This window comes from Tursiops truncatus, chromosome 11, assembly GCF_011762595.2.
Source record: "Tursiops truncatus isolate mTurTru1 chromosome 11, mTurTru1.mat.Y, whole genome shotgun sequence".
Classification (NCBI taxonomy): domain Eukaryota; kingdom Metazoa; phylum Chordata; class Mammalia; order Artiodactyla; family Delphinidae; genus Tursiops; species Tursiops truncatus.
In genome coordinates, this window is record NC_047044.1 from 61148916 (window position 1) to 61169355 (window position 20440).

Consider the following 20440-nt stretch of genomic DNA (forward strand, 5'->3'; position numbering starts at 1 on the left):
CTGGAACTCCCAAACGAGAGGATGAGCCTCTGTCATGTGAAGGTCTGAGCACTCGTGCGTGCAGGGGGGTGGACTGCAGAAGCTCTGTGCTGGGGGGAGGGAATCCCTGAAGCGTGGAAAAAAAAAGAAACCTGGAGGTGGACAAAGGGTCCTGTGCCCTGTGGTGGAGGAGCCTGCTCTGAACAGTCCCAGAAGGAAGGACAGAGCCAGGCTGCCCGCAGACTCTCCTTCCCAAATGGAGGCACATGGACATCCAGGTTCACTGCTGGGCAGTGGGGACAGAAATCATGGGTCCACAGTCCTCAGGGTCTGGTACAAATCAATCCCCTCCGCTCAGTGGAAAAGCTATAGCTTCCACGTCGCGTTTCCCCTTAGCTCCACCTGTAGAGACCCATTCTAGAACCCAACATGTGTGAGCTGAGACTGTTCATCCTGTCACTGGGGGCTCTGATCCCCCTCTGAGATCTCCTCACAACCACATTCTAGTCTTTTCTTGGACATTTTAGCTGTGGCTTCACTTGACTTGAGTCTCATGCTACTACTGCACAGGGTCTTCATGTCCTGAGCCCGGTCTCCCCCGTTTTATTCACCTTTGATAAATACAGACTGTCACAGGTAGCAGTGAAGAAGGTTCAATACATGTGTTTCACTGCTGCTTCTACTCTTTTGCGTAGAGACGGGGGAAGAGAAGAATCAAAGGGTGAGGCATGCCCTCTCTTATTTTGGGTTTTCATTTACTAGATCTGAAGAATAAGGATGACAACAGTAATAAAAGACCTTCCTCAATCCCTGGCCTGAGTCTGATCCTTTCTCAAGGGCAGGGCCTGCGCCGTCCTCTTGGGGCCTCCACAGGCCTCAGGAGGTGCTGAGTGGATGCCTGTTGCTGCAATAAACGGCCCGGGGGCAGGCAGGATGGTCTGGCTCCCCTTCACTAGGGATGGAGGCTTTTTTGTCTCCTGCTCTAGTCCTGAGGCTTTCCTGCATTGCTCACCATCCCCCACAACTCCCCACTGTTCACCGTCATCCTCACGCTCGGGCTCTTCTTCACCACACGTCACTTCCTGTCTCAGCTTCTCCTATTCTCCTACCTCACAAGTCAGAGAAACTTCTCGAGTCACTGGGGCTTCTCTCTTGTTATTTTTTGCTTCCAGATTAGGCTCTAATTCCACACCTACATGAATGTGCCCACCTTCTTTAAGAGCATTTCAAAATCCAGCATTATTTACTTTTCCCTTAATTAAAAGAAGGAAAATGTGTTGTGTCTCTAGTTCCTGCTGTCTTCGAATCTACTCAACTAGGAAGCAGCTCCCTCAGAGCAGACCCTGTGCAGATCTCCTCAGTTATAATCCTGCTAAAAAATGAAAGTAAACACCAAGATAATTAGTCCTAGTAGGAGAGGAACCTGTGTGTTCAGTGCCCTGTGTGCCTCACTGACTAATGAGAAGCAGGTACAACCACGCAAATATAAATGACCTTTGTATCAGAGATCTGACTCCTAATATCTGCTAAGGCCACGGGCTCGCCAAGTCCAGCAGCGTATGACGGGAGAGGGGGTGGAGGGGTACCACCTCCCTCCTACCTTGGGCAACTGAAAAGTCAAGAACTAGTGATTCAGGGTATTAGGCGAGAAAGGGAAGCTCATCTTAGGAAGTTGTTTTGAATGGCGCAAACTAAGCAGTGAAGATACTTGGTAACCTGTATTCTCTGCCTGATGAAAAGGGGTTCCTAGGCTTCAGAGGGATCGTGCTGGGTCTAAAGATGAAGATTTGCACAAGTTTGAATTCGAATCCCAAAGGCTCAAAACACCAGCTCGAAGCACTTCAGTAGATCATTATTCTTGGGCCTACAGTCAAGCTGTGTTCTCAGAGAAACTGGGCTTGGGCCCATCCAGTCCTTCCTGCTCTACCCCTTCCCCAGCCAATCCCCCATGGTTCTTTCCCCCGGACCTCACCAGGGCGCCACTGCTGAGCAGAATCATGAAGATGATGAAGGTCTCAAACCAATTGTGCTCCACAATGAGGAAGCAGGTTTTCCGCAGGATCCACCAAGACTTGCCCAGCCCTTCCTCAATGTTGACCTGGCAGCACTTGAATCTCTGGACACAACCTGGCACCAGCGGGAGAGGCAGGTCAGACTGTGGGACGTGCCCCGCCCAGATGTGCCCTCTCCTCCTTCTCCCAGGCCCCACCAGGTGCTGCCCCACCACACAGCCAGGAGTTCAGTGGCTGAATCAGAAGGTCTGACTCAGAAGTGGAGAGGGTGGCAGGGCTGAGGCTATGCTTCCAGGCTACCAGGGCAAGGCCCTCTGGCGCTGGGAAGAAGTCCTATAAAGAAGCAGTGAGAGGGAGGAGAAAAGGGTAGTCAGGAGGCGGGCACGGCCACGACAGGAGAGGCCTTTCTAATGGAAGTCTGGGGCTGACGTCAAGAAAAAAGGACAAAGAAAAGCCTGAGAGTAAAAACTTGTGATAGCTAAGACTCAAACAGGCAAAACAGTATCAACCTCCCTCCAAATGATGAGGTGGGGTGAAGACAGCCGTAGAGCCCCCTCCCCAGCCAACCACTGACCCTGGCAGAGATGTGTCTGCGAGCAGTGCAAGTGCTACAGGCCATCCCCTCTCCTGGCCCCCTTTCACCTTCTGTGAAACAGGCATCTGGATCCAAGTATTCCTCAGGCTGTTCCACAGGGACTTCTTCTACTTCTGGTTTGATATCAATGGTGCTGCCTTCAGAGGAGCTAGTGTCATCCAGTTTCTAGATACACAAGGAAAAGGGAGAGAAGCAACACTGCAGCAACACGTCCACTCTACACTGACGACGCTACCTTGGTACAGATGATGTACCGGATACAATTCTTGTGGCAAACCCATGATCGTCCAGTTCATCACAGGCAAACGACTACCACAGCGCCCTCAAGACTTTGTCAGGATGGGGTACAACATTAAAGCCCACTCACAGGTGACAGTGATCTACCCTAAGCAGAAGGTGGGCTATAGACTGGTCTCAGTGATACAGCTCAGATAGATTAATGGCAGGGAAGTACTTGACGGTTTTCTCCAGCCTCTGGACCCAGATGATCCAGAAGCCATGGAGACAGATCTGGGAACATCTCAGGAATCTAGCTCATCTAGAATAACGATGGGGGGTGGGTAGGGTTGGTTCTCAAAGTTGAGAGTCGGCTCTTCCAGAATCCCTCTGCCAGACCCAGAGCTGAACCGAAGCCTTGGGGCTGACAGAGCCGTTTGTCCTCACATAGGAGCAAGACTGGTTTCTAGGCTAGGACCTTACATCTTTGCTGCCTTCAGGATCCGACTCGCTGCTAACGTCCTCGGTGTTGAGGTTCTCAAAGTCAGACTCGCCTACCGCGATGGGCACTCTCACGGTCAGGTTGGGGTTGTTGATGAAGGACATGTGGTCCTCATCGATGATGTACTTCTCCACGCTGCTGCCAATGCCGCTGGTTGTGCCGTTGCCATTCTTCTGGAAGTCACCGTTCCGGTGGATGTCGGCGCCAGTGTGGTTGGCGATGCAGTTGGCCTTCTTTTCGTACAGCTCGTCCAGAGGTTTCACCTCGTCGGCCTCGCGCTGCTTCAAGTGGGCCTGCATGAAGGCGCGCACTTTCAGTTTGGTCCAGGCCACGCCCTTCTTGATCCGGATAACTGAGATCTGTAGGTTGTTCATTTCCCCATCATCATCTGTGGCTGCCAAGTTGTCAGCACTGAAGGAGCTCAGGAGCAAGGCCAGAAACAGGTTCAGCACCTGGACCAGGAGCATTAGGAAAAAGGAGAGTGAATGTAGAATGGTATTGGGTAAGGGCATCCACTAAACTAGGGTTGCAAACTGGGAGCCCACAGACTTACGTGAAAGACTCAGGAGTTTCTATTGTGTTTCACTTGACCCACGTAGTGTTTTAAAAATGTCACTAGGTGGGCATTTGGTTTGGTTTTGGTTGTAATACAAGGAGTTTAGTACCCCTTTTCTTGGTTCTTTTGTAGTGTTATATACATATATATGTACTTCAAAACATACTGCTTTTCTTATAATCCAAGAAAGCAAAGGCTGTATCCACTTTGGGAGAAAATTCCCCAAAAATAATAACAAAAAGGTGGGCATGGATTATTGGGGAGGATCAAAGAATGCATAGATGCCATGTGTTCATGAGCAGCAGATGTCCTGGAGGACCCAGGTTAGAAAAAAAGTAGGCTTGGAGAGCCAGACTCTCATAGCACAGATCTAGAAGGTGGAACGGTAATATATTTGATGTCACCCTATTTTAAGAATTAATTTTCTTTGTTTTCCTAACATTTATCAAAATTAAGTAGCTCTAGCAAGACAGTGATGGTGACTTTTGTGTACTATCATATATCGAAGTGTCAAGCCATCAGAAACAAGCTTTATTTATATTGTCTTTTCCCCTATTTCACCACATTGGGCATTAAATTAATTATTTTTATTAAGACTTACTTTTGAAAAGTGGGAGAGATGTTCACTTCTTGATTTACACTTGGCCCTTACTTTGTCACACTTCTGAAGAAGAGTAAGGCATAGTTTTTCAGTGGAGATAATCATATGTGCAGAGTGGGAGAAATGGAAACAATATGTGAACTATATGTATCATCATTACTGCGGCCATTTGCAGAATTACAAAGGGATATGGTCGGTAAAGTGCGGGTCAGTTGCAGAAGGCTCTGAAGGCCAGGCTGAAAGATCTGAATTTTATTTAACTGGATTCACTACTGGTCCTTGAGCAAAGGAGTCACAGGTGATGACAGAGATTTGAGAAAGTCATTCCTACTAGCTACGTACAAGGGTTGGGGGTGGGGGGTGTGAGGGGGAACTAGGAATTAGGAGGTTGTTGCTTGCATGAATTGATGAGGGTCTGGATTAGGCTATAGTAACCTCAAACCTTAGCATGCAGAAGAATCTCCTGGGGTGGGATGCTTGTTAAAAACAAGCATTTCCTTGGCCTCACCTGAAAGATTCTGATTCAGTAGATCTGATGTAAGGCCTGGGACTCCGCCTCTTTTAATGAGTGAGACTCAGGTGATTGTGATGAAGGTGGTCTTCCTCACACTTTTAGAAATAACAGATGGGTTGTAGAAATGGAAAGGAAGGGGCAGATCTCAGAAATACTATGAAGAAAGATGTAGGTATAGAAATGCTAAGAAGAAAGACATATGAAAGACATCAGATATTTACTAGGAGTGGAGAGAAAAATCAGAAAGACTTATAGGTTACTAGAGACTACATGGGCAGAAGAACTGAGCCAAGGGGAACTGGGAAAGGTGTCATCAGAGGCAGAAATAATAGTGGATTCTGTCATGTGCTCAGGTATCTATAGCCAGTCATGGGGAGATGCCCCTGAGACAACTGAGAACAGGAGGCTAGAGAAACGGTAGGAGGTCAGGGCTGGTAATGTTGATCCCACTACAGACCAGTAGGCAGCAGTTGTATTCACTGAAGGAGTGGAAAGACCAGAGGAATCAGGACTGAGGGGAAGTTGGCTGGGCATGGAGAATGCAAGTGAGTAAGGAACATTACAGTGTCTATTTTTATAGTCCAATGAAAGAACAGGGGGAGCATGGCTAGTTCAGAGGTTGGTGAGTAGGAACCCTCTACTGGCATATGCTTCTCTGTGGCAGAAAAAGGAAGACCCCTACTGCGGATGCGCTCATAAGGGGTCACCTGAGTATGCCTTCTTCCAGCCCTCCTCGCTCTACACTTGCAAGCGGGCTTTGGCCTGACCTGAAAGATGAGTGCTTCTCAAACTTTAGCATGCATGGGAATCACCTGGGGATCTTGTTAAAAATGCAGATGCTAATTCAGTAGTTCTGGGGAGGGGTCTGAGATTCTGCGTCTCTAGGACACTCTCAAACAATCTCATTGTTGCTGGTCCTCAGATGACACTTTGAGAAACAAGGTGTGAAGTCTCTGTTGGGGAATGTTCTATATACAGAGGCAGAAGACAGCAGGCGGACAGATCAGAGTGAAGCGAGAAACTGATCTGCAACTTATACAAATTAGATAAAATCCTGGGAAGGTTTAGATCCACGGTTCTCAATGGAGGGCAATTTTGACCCCTGAGGACAGCTGGCAACGTCTGAAGACATGTTTGGTTTTCACAACTTGGGACGGGAGTCACTACTGGACAGTAAAGAGTAGAGGCCGGGATACTGTAAACACCCTACAACATGCAGGAAAGTTCCACAACAAGTAATGATCTAGCCCAAAAGATCAATATTGTCAAGGTCGGGAAATTCTTTTTTTTGTGTAGCAGAAAGAGCATAGACTTTGAAGTCAAGGATCTAATATAAGCCCTGACTCTTTATCAGCTGTGTGACTTTGGAAAAATGTCTTAACTTCGCTGAGTTTTGTTTCCACAACTATGAAAGAGGGTTGACAGATTGTGGGGCTCATGACCTAAAACAGCAGTCTCCTTTCCTTCACTTGTACCTTAGGGTTCTTCAGCCAAGAAAGGATAAAGACCAACACAGACATGGAAGGTGGTAGAAGCACTAAGCAGGCTGGGCTTCTGGGTCAAGGGTAAGACGTTCAGAGCGAAGAACAAAGAGATCTACACGTTAGTACTAACCACCAAGTTGCCGATAACCATGACCATCATGAAGACGATGAGGCACATGGCCTGGCCGGCCACCTCCATGCAGTCCCACATGGTCTCGATCCACTCCCCGCACAACACTCGAAAGACGATGAGGAAAGAATGAAAAAAGTCATGCATGTGCCAGCGAGGGAGTTCACAGTCCTGGTTGATCTTGCAGACACACTCTTTGTAGCTCTTTCCAAAGAGTTGCATTCCCACCACGGCAAAGATGAAGACGATAATGGCCAGCACCAGGGTCAGGTTGCCCAGGGCACCCACTGAATTTCCAATAATCTTGATCAGCATGTTCAAGGTGGGCCAGGATTTGGCCAGTTTGAAGACTCGGAGCTATGGGGAAAAGAAAACCCAAACAAAACCCAAGTGAAACTCAATTCATTTATTCTTACCACATGGCTACAATAAAAACATATGAAATTACTAAGATCATCTTAACATTTATCGAGCACCCTTGGGAAATCCCCAGGACTTTCTAACAGTATCTTAGAGGAAAATGAGAGAAACTGAGGCAAAGATGAAGGAAAACAGATTAACTGCACAGGAAGTGAAAGGTTTAGAACTAAGAACCAAGAATACTGCCTCTAGTCCCCTGAATTAGTCTCTGGGTCAATCTACCTTTTAAAAATCCATATACCTGAAATAATCCTTTTCCCACTGATTTTCCTCTGACTTCTCAAGGGTCATATCAAGGAAAATGTGATTTGTAGTGAACCAAAAGGTCAGTGGGGTAAGGACGGTGAAAATAAATCATCTGTCTCTTCAAAAAAGCAAGCATTTAAAAATTCTACATACCTCTCTTTTTGCTTGCCAATAAATAATCAATCGCTGATACGAAACTTCGTGACATGCTTGGAATAACTTGGAGGAAAACCACAACCTCCAAGTAGGGGAAGTTCCAATATGTCAAATAGCTTATGAAAAGGGACTATACTGATATTAATTCAGAGGACAGAACTTTTGGTATCTTTCAATCACGAGATTTCTGTATTCTGTAATGAATGATTACAAGGTCTTGGCTAATAGCCTGAGAATTATAATGCCTGAAGCCCATGAACAGAGATCGTCATCATATGTCTTAAGTTAATAACTAACACGTGATGTAATAAGAATTCTGGTAGAAGGCAACAGCACTGATTAGGACTTTTTTCTTCCTATTTAAAACTTGAGTCTTCATACATTGTTAGTGGGACTGTAATTTGATGTAACCCTTGAGGAGGGAAATCTGGCATTACGTGGCAAAACTATCTGCAGATCTATCTCTGAGCAAGCAATTGCACTTTTAGAAGGTTAAACTTATTGTATTTAGGTTAATGGCGTATGGTAAATATTTGTACTATCCTTTGATATAAAAATAAACCTCAATAAATCTAAAAAAAAAAAGAAAACTTGAATCGTATCTGAGAGTTCCAAGATTTACCAGATGTGGCTCTGTGCACACTCTGGGTCTCTCATATTTTTTCCCTATTCTGACTGGCTTTTAATTTATCTAGAGTATTAGTGGCAAGGCTTCTATCTCTTAATTCTTCATCTTATCTTCTAGAAAATAAGAAGTATTCTCAAAAAGTCTACTGTGGGCTGGATCCTAACCAAAGACCAGTAAGCAGAGGTTCCAGAAACTTGACAAATATTTGTGACTTGGATTCAATGAGATTTCTGTTTTATAAACAGTTTCACTCTAATCCAATTCTATTTCTTAGATATGCTGAATATCCTGAAATCTTTTCAGTTGCAAGTGCTTAGGTATCTTCCCAATAAGGAGCTGCTTTGTCTGATGCTTTGTCTGAGTGGGATATCCCCATGATAACTCAGCTGCTCAAGCGACTTCATCAGGACATCACTTATGCCTGTGCATATGGGAAGCTACTTCGAGGATATCATTAACTATTCTTTCAGAGGCATTTTAGTAATTTGAACACTAACTTCTTCAAATACATTTGAAAAATCTTTCTTAGCTAATGATGGATGTTCAACTACTAATTTCAATATAACTTTAAAAAACATTACTTTATTCTCATATTTTGGAAGGGGTCACCATGATAGAAGAAGAGTGGAGCCACCTTTGAAAAAGAAGAAATTCTTGCCACTTCAGGGAGATGTTCAGATAAAGAAAGAGGCTCACTAGCAAATCCAAACTGGACCTCAGAATAGCCCTTGGGAATCCTTCTTCTTCGTCTTTTAGATTAACCATTATTTTCTGAGGAACTTCATAAAGTTGATTTCTGTTTGTTGACTGATTTTAACAACTACTTTCTATATTAGGTAGTTAGCAGAAAAGTTTTCAATATTTTAGTTGCTAAGCCAATAAACAGCCAATGAAATATAGCTAAAGATTTTAAAAAATCATCAGATTATCTTATGCAAAACTCTTTCTAGTAGCTGCAAGATAGGAAATATAAAAAGAAATTGGAGAAATATGGAATACCAATCGGAAAGATCGCAGCACCGAAAGCCCCTCCACGTCTGCTAGACTCAGTTCCATTAAACTGAGGGAGACAATAAATCCATCAAAAATGTTCCAACCTTCTTGGAAATAATAGTAGGGATCCATGGCTATGAGCTTCAGGAACATTTCCGCTGTGAAAATTCCAGTGAAAACCTAAAGAGGGGAAGGCAGGGGTAAGAAAAAAGAAATAATAAAAAGAAAACGCCTTTATCATTATCTTTGAATATGGCACGTCCAAGAAGCCACAAGCACCAGCCTTGGCTAAATTCTGCACCTGAGGCCGACAATACCCGGATGTCCCCTGACCATGCCACATGATGCAGGAAAGTCTTCTTATTTTCCTCTTTTTTTTTTTTTGCGGTACACGGGCCTCTCACTGTTGTGGCCTCTCCCGTTGCGGAGCACAGGCTCCGGATGCGCAGGCTCAGCGGCCATGGCTCACGGGCCCAGCCGCTCCACGGCATGTGGGATCCTCCCGGACCGGGGCACGAACCCGTGTCCCCTGCATCGGCAGGCGGACTCTCAACCACTGCGCCACCAGGGAAGCCCTTATTTTCCTCTTGAATGAAGGGGAAATGTTCACATCTTTGTTGCCAGAACTACCCAATTCATATTGTTCAAACGTGCAGTTAAAAAATTATTCTAAGCAACTGAAAATATCACACAGGTGACTCCTAAAGGGTCAGCAGTCGTTTGAATGCGTATGCCACATTTGGGATGTTGGCCAAAAAAAAAATCACTCGTGTTATAATTATATTTTAAAAATACAGTATTATTCCTGATTTGACATTATGTGCCTTCTCAAATGTCGACATATACTGCAAGCCTTCTTATTTTAAACGGTAAAAGCAACAGAACATTGCTAAAAGTGTGAAAAATACAGGAGAAACGTTCAGTCTCACCACCTTGCATACAACTATTATTTTCATATACTCCTTTTCTTTTTTTTTTCTTCAAATGCATATATATTTTGTCAGAGTTGTAAACCACAGACTACATAATATTTTAGCTTTACACTTATCTTGACTTATCACGACTCATTTCACGTATCACGTATTTTTCATTTAACCATGACTCCATTCATGTTGCAACACGGTCTTCCTAATTCTCACTTTTATTGCTTGTATAATATTCTATTGGGTAAATATATCCTCAAAGAATTTTCTTATTGTTGGAGACTCTGGTCCTTCCTTTTGATTTTTTCAATATGATAGTCAATAATATAGTAATTCTTTTAGATTTGGAGCTTACTGGGCACGAGAATGACGTCTTCCCTGTTACCTGGCTCCCACTTTTCTGCCTCTCAGAGCACCTTGGGTTTCCCAATGCTTTCTGTATCCTTCCCAAGGCCTTAGTAACATAACATGCAGGGAGAGAGTAAAATCCCATGAACCCCAGTTTTGACAAGACCAATACCCTCATTCTAGCCTAAGCATGTAACATACGACTATGACTGAATATTCTCTTTTTAGAGGAGAGGACTTTACACGCAGCAGATTTAAAATTCATAGTAAGTTAGTACTTGTAACCACTCCGTTACCAACTTTACATATGAAGGAGTTTGAGGAAAACTTTGGAGATATGGTCTGAGGACAGAATTAAAAATAGTGAAAAAGACTTAGATTACAGACACTGTTTTGAAACACACTGAGTTAATGTATAGCAATAAACAGAATGACTTGATGAAAACACAACAAAATGGATAAACGGGCTGGAAATTTTGGGGGGTCCATATACGTTTCTATGGTTCCCCCACTTTGCTAAATTGAAGATGCAGTATTCTAAAACTGAAAGAAAATATTCCCTGAAGAGATCTGGTTAAGTTAAATCAAAGTTCATAGTGCAAGCTAAGCGTCTACAAATAGAATACCACTCTGCGTGAGGTCAGGAAGGTAGGGGCAGTGAATCAACTCCTGACACACACTTTACCCTTAGCATCAGCCCATCAAAGGTTTCTCTACGTAGAAACATTAACCCACTTAACGCACACTAAGTAGAGACTGAATTTGCTGTCCCATTAGTTCTTGGTGAGCATACAGTAAGTGCTCAGTAACAAGCACGGGCTGACTGGCCTCGGAATATCTATACTGTGGGAACTCTGGTTCCTGACAGAAGATCAATGACACAGTTATGTGGTGCTGCCTTTCAATGGGATGAAAGGCCTCCAGGTGCCTGGTAGAAATGCCTGTGACAGAGGTCGGCACCCACGTTGTTTCAGCACATAGTGTGCCGCCCTTGTTTGGGGTTTGGGTGAAAATAAATTTGTAACTATTGGAAGGAATTAAATGGAGAAGAGTAGATTTAAGGTTACCCATTTGATGCCATTCTTCTTGGCACTGTGATATGCTTCTTGAGGAGAAAAAGGAACTACAAGGACTTCCTCGGTGGTGCAGTGGTTAAGAATCCGCCTGCTAACGCAGGGGACACGGGTTCGAGCCCTGGTCCAGGAAGATCCCACATGCCGCGGAGCAACTAAGCCCGTGTGCCACAACTACTGAGCCTGAGCTCTAGAGCCCGGGAGCCACAACTACTGAGCCCGCGTGCTGCAACTACTGAAGCCTACGCGCCTAGAGCCCGTGCTCTGCAACAAAAGAAGCCACCACAATGAGAAGCCCGTGCACTGCAACGAAGGGTAGCCCCTGCTCTCCGCCAACTAGAGAAAGCCCACGTGTAGCAACAAAGACCTAACACAGCCAAAAATAAATTAATTAATTTTTTAAAAAAAGGGAACTACAAGCAGCACATCAACTGTATACAAATGTCCCTCTTGTGAATGTCATCAAATATTCACCTAAGAATTTATGTTCTAGTGCAGCAGATCTCAAAGTGTAGTCGGGGATCCCTGAGGTCCCTAAGACCTCAATGGTCTTAGAAAGGAAGCAATGAGGATGTGTTGAAAGGATACAGAAGCCACCTTGAAGGGACTCCTACTGGCCAAATCAGGAATGGTTTAAACATCTAAGTACATGATAGTAATGGATTAAAATAAAACCCACTGAATAAGACTGAAAACTTTGAGTCCATACAGATATAAGTAAGTAAAGGAATAAATCAAAAGTTTAATGAAAAACAGGAAATTTAGATAGCTTCAAAGTGTCTTCCTCACAAACACTTATTAATTATAAATGGAAAAAGAGTAACTGTACAGGGGAGAAGCCTGGCAGAACCTCCTTTAATCAAGTGATCCAGTGACCACGGGCAGAAATGGGACAAACGCAAATCACGTGCCACCTGGTAGATGTAATGAGAAGATGACAGTCTTGCTGTGCGACAGTCCTGCCAAAGCCCAGGAGAATGTACTTGTTTGTTAAAAGCACACTACGGTATTTGGGGGTGACAGGCTGTGTCAGCAACGTACTCTCAAAAAATAGTTTTTTATGCTGTACTTGAAACTTTTCTGTAAGATTAAGATTGTTTAAAAAACCACGTTATAAACTCACTGTTGTGTTCAAATGGTTACCAAAAAAAGGCAAGAAAAGAATCATTACGTTTATCTACTAAACAATACAAAAGTCAAGTAGCTTCCCTGGGTTCACTTTCCTCTATAACACATGGGGGTTGGATCGAATTATCTTTACTCTTCCTCCTATTATGAACATTTTTTTCTTACGGGGAGGATGGAAGAGGCAGGGATTGCCAATTTACAGAATGCTGTTCTCATCTTCCCTCAAAAACATCTATCTGCACGTTTGTGGACAAACACAACTCAATTCACTGTCCCAGCTGTGGGAAAAGCCTCACCGTCCAACCACAAGAGAAGGTCCTAGGGCTTCCCTGGTGGCGCGGTGGTTGGGAGTCCGCCTGCCGATGCAGGGGACGCGGGTTCGTGCCCCGGTCCGGGAGGATCCCACATGCCGCGGAGCGGCTGGGCCCGTGAGCCATGGCCGCTGAGCCTGCGCGTCCGGAGCCTGTGCTCCGCGGCGGGAGGGGCCACGGCGGTGACAGGCCCGCGTACCGCAAAAAAAAAAAAAAAAAGAGAGAAGGTCCTAGTCTATTTCACAAGCTAGTCCACCCATGTTTTGTTGCTGTTGTTCTCTTATTCTCAGGTTCAGTCAAAGGCTGTATCCAAATCTCCAAGCCTTTGAAAATCCTCCTGCTGAACTACACTTACACAGTTTCTAGTACGGAGAGGACGTTTCACTAGTCCAAATACTTCTGTAGAGGTTCTCATTTTCTCCTCCCAACTACTGATTGACACGGTGTCATCCTCATTTTACAGATGTAAAACATTTCCGGACAGAAATCAATGGCTCATTTAAGGCTAATATGTCCAAAACAGAACTCCTGATTTTAAACTCCACCCCTGTTCCTTGCTCAGTCATCCCCATTTCCCCCTCGGTTACCAAACTTCCCCAATCTAGGCACCATTCCTGGTTTCTTTCCCTCAACCCTCATGTCCAATTCACTGGCCAGTCCAAAGTATCCTGAACCATTCACTGTTCTCCATCCCCACTGCTAATCAGACATTACTTTTCCCTTGAAAACTCTGCCCCCGGAGTGCTTTCTCTTTGTAGAACTTGGTTCTGGTTGGCTTAGCTCAGGAAGTCCCTAAATATTAGCTGCTGACCTTCTCCTCTCTCCCTCTTCTTCAGTGATGATTCTGAGCAAAGTCTTCTGAATGCTCACCACTCTAATTTAGGTTTTCTTTTTTTTTGGGGGGGGGGGGCGCTGTGCTGTGCAGCATGCGGGATCTTAGTTCCCCAACCAGGGATGGAACCCGTGCCCCCTGCAGTGGAAGCAGTGGAAGGGTGGAGTCTTAACCACCTGACTGCCAGGGAAGTCCCCTCTAGATTTTCAAGAAGCGAAAAATAACGTTATTTGCTGGCCTGGTCTGAGGGCAATTCTGCTGGTAGTATGTGAAAAGGCCTCTCAAAATCCCTTGGAAATCAAGGACTGATTCTGTGAAAAGCAAGTAGAAGTAAAGACTTTGAGAAAAACAAAACACTGCAGGAAACACATCACTGCCACTACCATCAACAACAAAGTTGATCAAGTCGTATCTCTCGTTACATAACTATTGGCTAATAAAATAAAGCTTATATCGCTATGATATTGTTGATTGGCTCAAAATGCTGCCTGATGGCCAAGCCCCAGGGTCGGCCAATCACACAGCAAGCTACCTTCAGAGGCCTTTCAGAGACAGTTAACAGGTTTCCTGGATAGTCTATGAGGGTATCCTGTTTCAAGACTCTGGGTATTTCATTGAGCTGCACATTGCAGTAGTGAGTCGGAAGTGTGTTACTAACTCAGACATAAAGATTGGAAAGATTAGAGTATCACCTTGGATGTGTACTAGAGCACATCAGCTGTAAGGACTAACCAGTGTGTGTTTTCCGAATCAGCAGTCAAAATGATATTATAACACTTTAATAGTGTATTAGGACTTAAGGTAGAAACTCTGTGTGTGTGTGTGTGTGTGTGTGAAAGAGAGAGAAATGCCAGGCAGAGATCATGCACAAATTAAATGGTAACAACTAGATCTGACATGCCTATAGTGCAACTCCTAAGGAATAATGTAGCCAGATGACCTAGAGGATTCTTTCCAACTAACTCCTTACAGTCGATCAAAATTCAATCAACTCCTGATTTTTGTACTAAAGAAGTAAAACAGGAAATTCCCAAATTACAACTACTTGACTTCACAATACACGACATAATCTATTTTTTTAATCTATTTTTTAAAAACTGCATACTTATCTTCTAAATAATATAAATGAATCACTTAAACCAACGTTAAAATAAATTTGGCACAGATCAACTAATGGTAGAAACTAGATGACACTCAGAAGTTGGACAGGAGGGGAAACCAGCCTAGAATTTAAAATTTCCCGTGGACAGTCCCCATATGGATAATTAATTATGATGGTGTGGGCAAATTTATCATTAGATTTAACGACCTGAAAGAGCTCCCCTATTTTGTGGTGGTTGTTACTGAAGGTGAAAAAGGGGAAGCGGTTTGCTGGAGTAATGCAGGAATTAATGTGAGAAACAGAATGAGAAAGAAATCCACAAGTCCTTGGCTCAGGTTGAGGAAACCAACCCACTGTACCATGCCTCCTATTCTGCAACCAACAGCTCCTAAATGACGTCTTCAAAGTTCTGCAGAAAGAGGAAACAGCCAAGGGATCACAACAGTGAGCGGAAGCGGCGGGGCTGCGGCATATGTGGAAGCATTTGTCTTCCAATTAACTATTACTTTCTTTTCAACTAAACTCCAGCTTTCAGTCTCAGAAAAAAAATTCCTACAGGCAAAACCCATTCAGATGGTCAAATCAGGAGGCCGTGCTCCATCTTACCAGATTTCCTACAGTCAAGACATGTTCGAACTGTGGCGTCATAGGATGGTGCTCCATTGCCATAAACAGCGTGTTCAGGACGATGCAGATGGTGATGGCCAAGTCCACAAAAGGGTCCATGACGATCAAGTTCACAATCTCTTTCAGCTTTATCCAGTAGGGGTGACACTCCCAGATGAGGAAAGTGTTGGCAAATTTATACCAGCACGGCGGGCACTTTCTCTGAGACTCTTCCAGCTCTGTAGTGAGTAGAGAACAAAGGTAGCCCCTCAGTCTTGGGAAGAAAACAAAAGGGTTGGACTTGGTGGGTATCACTGCTATTAACACAAGAAGGAAGGTGGCCAGGGAGTGCTGACTTTCCTGAGGGCTTCCCTCAGTTTTCCTTCTCTTGAAGGCAGAGAGGAGGAGGCATGACCAGTGCCAGGTCACATCCCAGTTAACAAGGATCTAGTTAGAAACAAAACTCAATCCACCCGTTTGGGAGGCATAGCAACCCTGGTTCAACTGGCTTCCACACTCACGAGTGTATGATCTCAGGCAAGGTACTGCGTCCTCTATGCTTCCGTTGCCTCATCTAAAAGGGCACTGACTTGCAGGCTATAGGACTAAATGAATCCTATAATCCTCCTCCATTGCTTACAGATAGCACACAGCACAGGGCCTGGCACGAGGTAAGTCCTCAATAAACGGTAGATATTTTATTACACATGGTATGATTAAACTATTTATTATCAGAGAAGCAGTCAAAAGCACACACACTGAAGCCAGACATATACGGGCGTAACCAGCTCAGGCAGTTGCTAACTGTGGGCCCTTGAGTAAATTACTTCAGTTTGCTGCGACAATTAAATGAGCTAAAACATATATAAAGTGCCTCAGAACACCCCAGCATACAGCAAGTGCTATGAAAGCATTTGCTATTGTTGTTTATTTTCTTTACAGCAGAACCAGCATTGTCAACCAAGCCACCACGTGGACCGTCTGTCTTAGGTTCTCAAAGATGTATGAGTTCACAATGTGAGTTTGCAATGCAGTCAGGAACAGAGGTTGCATTCCTTCCCCTTTGCTCCTTCCTTCCTCTTTCTCATCTCAGCTCTTCTCTCCTTCTCCTTCTCTTGCCCTTTCACCCTTTCCCACTCTCATCCTTTCTTTCTCTATCTTCTTCGTCTCCCCGTCCCTCAGTCTCTTTCTTCTTTCCTTTTTGTTTCTCTCTTCTTTTGTCTTCGTCTCTTTAGTCTGTCCCTCTTTTAAAAGCAGGACGCATTTTTTCAAACAAGATCTTATGTGACCCCCAATACGTAAAATAGACAAACCAGGAGCTGCTCTAGTTCAGGCAGGAAGAGGAGCTTGGAGTCCAGGGCAATCCAAGTCTTCCCTCCCTGAGGTACTACCCCAGGGTCCTAGGACAATCACTGGACTCGATGAGCTCTGAGGTCGTTTACAAAGCAAAGACTAGAAAGGACAATTAGACACTAAAGGCGGAGAGCCATTCAGCTCCAACAATCTAGGCGTGAGGCCCTCGGTAACAAAGCCCTCCTCAAAATTCAGTATGAAATACAATAGCCAGCATCACAGAAGTCCAAGGACCTTGATCTGGAAGGATGTTCTTGAAGAGGGGTAACTTTGAAAACCCATCAGCATGATAACCCTTAGAGGCCAGGTCTTGGCTCTGTGGGGTTGGATATAACTGCATCCGCTACCACCCTGACCCCACTCAAATCCACTAACAAAATCAAGTCATTCAGGGAATAGAGAAAAAGTTTCCCGACATTTCACGAAGAGCAAGATGGCTGCTTTAACTCAGTCTACTTTCCCTTTTCCCAACCAGCCGGTTGGTGCCCATGGTGATGGCTTTATTTTAGATGGGGTGCTTTGGTTGGGCTTTTAATTGGCTCCCTGGTTGCTAAGAAAATGGTTGCCTTGGTTTTTCAGACTTAAGGGCCACAGTAAGCGACACGTGGGAGTCTGCGTGGGAAAGGAAGTCTGTGAAGAAAATTTGCTTTGGTTTCTTCCCCATAGAACTCCCTCCCTTCCCAAGGTAAATTTAGTCTTCCTCCCAAAAAAGAAAATTGAAAAGGTTCTCTTATTTCCATGAATTCTTATAGTACATATTTGGAAATCTGGTTCCGTTCCTTTTTTTATCTCCTCCTCTCTCCAAATGTCCGCTGTTCACCTGCACGTGGAGGTTGAAGCAGCGGACTGTTCACGTTTCTAACAGTTGACAACTGTAATGTTTTACAAGGAACTAGGCTCCGAGTCCTTGCCAGACAGACAAGGGTAGGGTTTCCCTACCCTGTGGGGCACCGAAAAGGGATACTAGGTATCTAGTATCCCTGCCATTTACTGAGAGGGGCAGATCCTCAGGATACTCGTTTCCGTTCCACAAAAACTAAGACAGTGCGGAGCCTTAGGAGCTAGAAGAGATCAGTCAGGTGAATACGGAGGTTTATAAAGGGACGCACAGCTCTGCACACCGTTACTGGCCCTACACACCCACAACAGCAAAGTCTGGGCAAATGTGTTAACATATGGGGGTGAGATGTCCAAAAGTTTGTGAGGTTCCCCTTAGTTTGCTCCTGGACATTTTCAGAGAGAACCTTGGGGGCACTGGGAATTGTAGTCTCAACCTTGGGGCCACTGGGAATTGTAGTCTCAACCTTGGGGCCACTGGGAATTGTAGTCTCAACCTTGGGGGCACTGGGAATTGTTTTCAGAGAGGGCCTCATGATTCCTCCAAGGTGGTGGCCTTTGTAGACCAGGAGGTTTCTGAAGGCCAGGGCTTCTCCCAGGTCAATTCAACAACGTGCTAGGCACTGGGACTGCGTTGATGAACAAGAATCGCCACCCTCACAGAGCTTATAGCCGCACCTGGAAAGGTAGACACCAGGTAAGTAATTGCACTGACACTTTTGAAACTGTTTCACCTGAGAATCAATAATGCTAAATACCATCACTGCTTCCTCATTCTTACTTCAACCCTCTCCCCTTCTCCCATAGCTTTACTGCTTTGAGGAGAAGTAAGACCACATGACTCTCTGCCGACACCCCATGCCCCGTCCTCTGAAATATCCCCAAAGCTTACGGCTCTGCTGATTGTGAATTCCGCTGAGTTTATTGGATCCTGGTGAGCATGCTTGCGATAGGATAGGGGTGAGGCAGGATAGGGGTGAGGCAGAGCAGGCAGGATTATCTCATTATTTGTAGGATTATCTCATTATTTACAGGATTCTGGAATTCTCCACTGTGGTTTCTAAACCATTAGATAAGAAGCCCGCTTCTTTGGATTAAAATAATGTCAGAGTTTCCTAACTGAAGGCTGAAAAGCAGAAACAAGTATTCATTCAGTGTTGGCTTTCCATGTTGTAGCAATTGTTAAATACAGAGGGAACAGTGGTTACATAGGAATGGATCTTCCTTAACGTCCTTTAATTCTCTCACATCATTCAGCTCCAGCCATTCACTGTCCTTTGATTACAGCAGTTCTGTCTCATCCGCTTTAGCAAAGGGAGTCAAATCCTACTAAGCCCTCCGAAAGGAATCCTGGAGCCCCAGCACTCCTCCCCAGTTCCAAGCACAACAAGATTCAGTTCCGTACACATTTTTTGAGCATCTACTTTTGCCAGACCCTGCACTAGGCCACCGGGGTAACCAGTAAATCACTGTTGCATTGAATGGATAGCTCTGCTCTGATGTTTTTACCAGGAATAAAACAGGCCTGTTGGAGGCTGTTCGTCTTTCTTTCTCAACTGCTACAGATACTCAGAGAAATCTTGTCTTGGTCTCCAAGTGAAGAATAAAATTTGCTAAGGTTCTTAAGCTAATATTGATATATCTTATCTTGGAATTCTTATGATCTGCAGTTACTTACCTGTTATCTCAAAGTATAAACTATAAAGCTTAAAGATGTTCTATCAGACAATGACCTCAATGGGAATTAAAGAAAACAGGACAAATGAAGCTGGTCAGGAGCTGGAAAGTAGTTAGTTCAGTATTCTTTTTACGTGATACACCTCAAGATTAGCCTAGGTTTAGTCTAACTCCTTGCCCATATGTGCAGGGGAGTTTCGGGTTCCCTTCTAGGGATTCTCCTTTCACCACAGATGCCCCTGCCCATCTCTCTCTCTCTCTCACTCTCTCTCTTTCTCTCTCTCTCTCTCTCTCTCTCTGTCTCACACACACACACACACACACACACACACACACACAGACTAGAAGTGGTATGTGGCTTAAATGACTCAAAAAAAAAAAAAAAAAAAAAACTTGTTCCAAGGACACCAGAGTAATTTGAGTCTCCTTATCTCAGGGACTCTGATTATTACTGGGTTAGCCTGGGTGTGTGGATTCTGCAGAACGGCAATCAGGAACAGTACAGTACGGATCTATAATGGGACAACTCAGCTAAATCAGCATGAATCAGGTGAAGAAGAAGTATGCAGAATCAATCAGAATCTTGTGAGAGAAAACCTGGTCACTGAATCTACTGCCAAAGAAATCAAGAGGAGCCTGGAATACAGACCACAGTCGGACAGAAAGCTGACAGTTGCGAGGGAACTGCAGTGTAATGGGAAATCCTCAGCAAGCCAGGCTGTGTCACGGAGGAGCCACCTGCTACGGAGTTCAGGCTCTGACGGCTACGCTGCTGCAGGCACGCTATGATTCAACAGCGGCTGCCCTTCCCCCGGGCACAGAGCGCCAGCGTTAGAGGGGTTTCAGCTTACCTGTTCACTCGTGCAATGTATTTATGGATATATGGGGGTGTTTAAAGCGAGGCAGAATTAGGTATAATCACAATGCACGGTACATTTGTCCTTAAGGGAAAACCAAAAGATCTGTAAGTAGCTAAAAAGGAAGAGAGGAAGGTAAGTTTTGTGGTCGAGGGCAGGAGGGGGGTTTCCATCATTTTCTGTCATCACAGTTCTTCCGTCTCTGTTCCTCTCTGCCTCACGTCACCCTACTGGCTCCTCATGGTGCTGATTACAGAGACTTCTTGAGGTCCTCTAGCTCGCTCTTACGTTGTTCCTTCATACTTCTTACCTATCTGTGTACAGTGCTGGCAGCGGCTTTGAAGTCCTTCCTGGATTCTCC

The 20440-nt window shown here is 44.7% G+C and overlaps 1 protein-coding gene across 1 annotated transcript in view; it reads right to left on the minus strand.

The window, feature by feature from the left end:
• SCN8A (sodium voltage-gated channel alpha subunit 8) overlaps window positions 1-20440 on the minus strand; it is a 113959-nt gene that overhangs the window by 24244 nt on the left and 69275 nt on the right. Inside the window, exons 14-19 of the mRNA XM_073788662.1 lie at window positions 15356-15594; window positions 9039-9212; window positions 6590-6946; window positions 3286-3756; window positions 2634-2751; window positions 1952-2106 (exon numbers count right to left, since the gene is read on the minus strand). Coding sequence (XP_073644763.1) covers window positions 1952-2106; window positions 2634-2751; window positions 3286-3756; window positions 6590-6946; window positions 9039-9212; window positions 15356-15594 — 1514 coding nt within the window. The remainder of the gene's footprint in view (window positions 1-1951; window positions 2107-2633; window positions 2752-3285; window positions 3757-6589; window positions 6947-9038; window positions 9213-15355; window positions 15595-20440) is intronic.